We start from the raw sequence: 3,826 nt of genomic DNA on the forward strand, positions 1-3,826 counted from the left end.
CATTCTATCAACAGGGGAAGCAACGCGCGCGAGCCCTGGACAACGGAAAACCGGCGGTGCCTCCGGCGACGACGAGGACTTATGCAACGAGCGCGATTAAAAATCTCTGAGGGCCCAGACTCTGCAACTGATTTTCTCCGCCATCCAGCATCTAAAGAACATAAATTATGTTTAATTAGACCTGTTGGGCCGAGCCCTGCAGTACTGCAGCGCGGGGCCGACCCGTGGAGGGGTCGGAGCAAGCTCCGGTCACCCTCCTGGCTTCAAAAATCAGTTTAATATTCTGAACCCTCGTTGAGGGTTGTATCAGATATTAAGCTGATAAGAACAGATACTACACTTTGATCTTAGCTCAGAGAGCCGAGAAGCGATGCTTACACTCAAGTTTGTTGGGTTTATATCATGTATTTGATGGAAATTTAACTGCGAGTATACTACATTGGATAGACGCCACGTAGTGGCGAGAAGTGTAACTAAAGGACTCTGTGAAGTGTTTCATGAGTGGGAAAGAGAGAGAGGGAGGGAATGACTAGGTATGGGGGCACTGTGGGATAGATTGACAGTAGAAGTCGTATGAGAAAGGTGTGACGTTTTTCATCGCAGTGTAGTTATATTGAATGTGCGCGCAGTTAATCATCGATACTTGCCAAGCGCTAGTGCAGTTAGAACCAAAAAAAATGCAATTAAAAGGAAACCACATAACAAAGAGATAGCAACCTAACCTAAACAATATAAAGTATGTAATAATAATTATAAGCAAGACATAGAGAGGAAAATACAAATTTCTTTGAAGAAAAGAGTGACGTGGAAAATATAGCAGAAATTTGTCGAAATTAAGTGGCTTTTATACGCATAATAAATATTTACAATATTTTATAATTATTGTCATACTGGTAGGACCACCATATTTACATTGTTCATACTTCTATTGTTAACGTAACATTGTTATTTTTTTATACATTACGTTCTGCAATACTATCGTGCTAATTAATTAATGAATTCGATAATTAATGAATCGTAACATCGATATATTGTTATACAGGTATTGATAAAATGATAACACATTACAGGAAATCATGGAAGAAAGAAGTTCAGAACATCATCTTTCGGGCTATTTTACAGGAATATTTCCAACTATGTACTCACATGATGATGTGAATACCCCAATAAGGAGTCCTTGCATTCCTAATTTACTTGTTTTCTTCATAGTTTGTTCCATACTTATGCATATTGTTGATATGGTGTTGGATTACAATATTGCTATCCAATACCTTTTAGATGATAAAATAACATATTTTGCTTGGACAATTTGCATTATTATTATTCCATCTTTGATAAATGTTATCGTTAGTAAAAGAATGCAATGTCACGAAAAAGAGGTAAAGTATATAGGTATTGTGTTAATAATTGCATGTACCCAGATAGAAAAATGATGTCATGTTGCGCTCAGCACGTACTCATATTGACGTGCATGATTGCAAAAATGCATACAAATGCGTGCGCATATGATGCTTGTATGTCGTTCATGTGATGATCGGAAAAATATCATCTAGTAGTATTATGATAAAACTTGTTAAACTAGACATGTTCGCATTTCATTTGTATACATCTTGCGCTCATGTCATGTTAATCACATAATGATCTTTAAAGTAAAAATAGGGTGCAATCACAATATGACATCACATTATGATGAAACATGATCATCACACATTTCTATCTGAGTACAATCATAATACATTACTTACTATAATACCGTATAAATTATATTAAAGTAATAGAGTAATAGTTGATCTTAAAATCAATACTGCACATTGATACAAACCATGATATTACATTTATTTACTATGTAAGTTTTTTCATGTAGACACATCCCCCTATGGATAATTTAGACCGTGGTAAAATTTCACGTCTAATAATTAAAAGTAAATTATGTTTCGTGGTTGCTGTTATGCTACAATTAGCACCAGTTTTACATTATTATGACACTTTGACATATGCACTACAAACACGCAAATGTGAGAAATCTAGAGACCATATTGGTGCAAAACGAAATTACATAAAAATGCTTAGGGAAGACCAGGATGTTGCATTATTAAGAGTGTTTGAATGTTTTTTGGAAGCTGCACCACAGCAGATTTTGCAGCTAACTTTAGTTTTGAGGCACTACAATGAAATAAATGTTCAATGTAGGTATACTATATATATTGTATTTTTGTTCAAATTATAAATATTAATAAATAAGTACATATATATGTACAATATTTGAATTATACATATTAATAAATTATAAATATTAATAAATACACATATGTACAATATTTGAAAAATTTGTTATACATCCATTTGCAATTGCCAGTTTGCAATATGACATTGACATTTTTTAATTTAATATGCTTAATACTTCATTGGATCCAGCTGATTTATTTTTAATTGCTACACCTCTATATGTTTTTACATGCATATTATTCCAGTTGTACATCAAGTAGCTAGTATTATCAGCTCACTGGGAAGTATGGGTTGGGCAATGGCTAGTTACCACCGCAGCATTCGTTTAGCTCAGCCGGATAAATCTAATATTAGTTATATAGGAACTACTTTTCAATTCCTGTGGCATTTTTTTATTACAGGTATTTCCATGATTATTGCACATTTATTTACATCATTTTATTTTACCTTACGCCATTCTACTCGCTTTTGCACAAACTTCCACGATTAATTTTAAAAATGACATAATAACAAAGCATAAATGATATAATTGTTGCAGTGGCGAGAATCTTATCGCTCAGTGTCATTGCGAGCATTTGGCCTATATATACTGTAATCTGTTGTATACTACATTGGATAAGCATGTCAATATGGATTGTGATAGATTCCCATGGAATATCAGAATTTTGTAAGGATTACAGTCGCCCACCACATGTTAAACCAAAGTTTACAGAACGTATTTATTCTACATTATTTGCGACAGTTATTGGGATAGTTTACATTTTCGTATACTTTAATACAGTAGACAGTAATACATTCTGGAAACATATATTTTTTTATACACTCTGTTTCTTCGAAAACATTGCATGTAATGCAGTATGGGGGTACACTTCTCTTCCAGAAATTAAAAGTATTTGGTACTTTAAAGTATGTCTTATTTCTTGCGCTTTGTCCTTCTTCCTCGGCATTGCAGCAATGATTATTTATTACACCATGTTCCATCCTTCAAAAAAGTAACATAGTGAAAGTATCACTTTAAAAGTATCACTTCAAATATCAACTTTGAACATTCATCTCTTAATTTTGAAATAACACGAGTGAAAACTGAAATAATTTATATGTTACACTCGAGAAAATGATATAGCTGGAAGAGACGAACTATCATTCTCCATTATTGTCATTATTTAAAAAAATTAATTAATCACAGAACATACAAATGTTATATTCACATTTCAATAGTCTTTATTTGGACCAAATGTCTTAAACTAGATTATAAAAAACTCTCAGTAAGAGAACCATTTATATAATAAGCCATTTATATATAAGCTTATTTGTAAGTGCTATAATAGAGAGATATCCACTTCATTCCATTATATGCATATATATTGTGTCTAAATTAGCATTTTCATCAAATCTAATTGCAATAATTTTTATTCCATTTTTACATATATCTTACGTATATTAAGGCTGTTCTTTTGTTATACATTTTTGTAACACACGATTTGATAATAAAATAATTGCATATTTTAATTGCTGGGCATTTTTCTTTAATGTTTGTTGCTATATATATATATATATATATATATATATATATATATATATATATATATATATATATATA

General features: G+C 32.0%; 1 protein-coding gene and 1 non-coding gene across 6 annotated transcripts in view; one reads left to right on the forward strand and one right to left on the reverse strand.

Moving 5' to 3' along the window:
* Positions 1-3,735, forward strand: part of LOC116853559 (XK-related protein 6-like) — a 25,177-nt gene extending 21,442 nt beyond the window's left edge. For 2 of the 5 annotated variants that reach the window (XM_032834683.1, XM_032834682.1), the window contains exons 3-6: positions 15-1,379; positions 1,865-2,186; positions 2,472-2,627; positions 2,765-3,735. In XM_032834683.1, coding sequence (XP_032690574.1) covers positions 1,077-1,379; positions 1,865-2,186; positions 2,472-2,627; positions 2,765-3,222 — 1,239 coding nt within the window. In that variant the 5' untranslated portion in view covers positions 15-1,076 and the 3' untranslated portion in view covers positions 3,223-3,735. Of the gene's footprint in view, positions 1-14; positions 2,187-2,471; positions 2,628-2,764 lie in introns of those variants that run through there. The other 3 variants (XM_032834684.1, XM_032834686.1, XM_032834687.1) reach the window with 3 other exon arrangements.
* On the reverse strand, positions 180-372 carry LOC116853564. Its single transcript, XR_004380009.1, has one exon. It is a non-coding gene; the product is annotated as a U2 spliceosomal RNA (small nuclear RNA).
* Positions 3,736-3,826: the final 91 nt, after the last annotated feature.

The sequence above is a fragment of the Odontomachus brunneus genome, unplaced genomic scaffold, assembly GCF_010583005.1.
Source record: "Odontomachus brunneus isolate Ranch 3 - 2012 unplaced genomic scaffold, Obru_v1 Obru_scaffold_358, whole genome shotgun sequence".
Lineage (NCBI taxonomy): Eukaryota > Metazoa > Arthropoda > Insecta > Hymenoptera > Formicidae > Odontomachus > Odontomachus brunneus.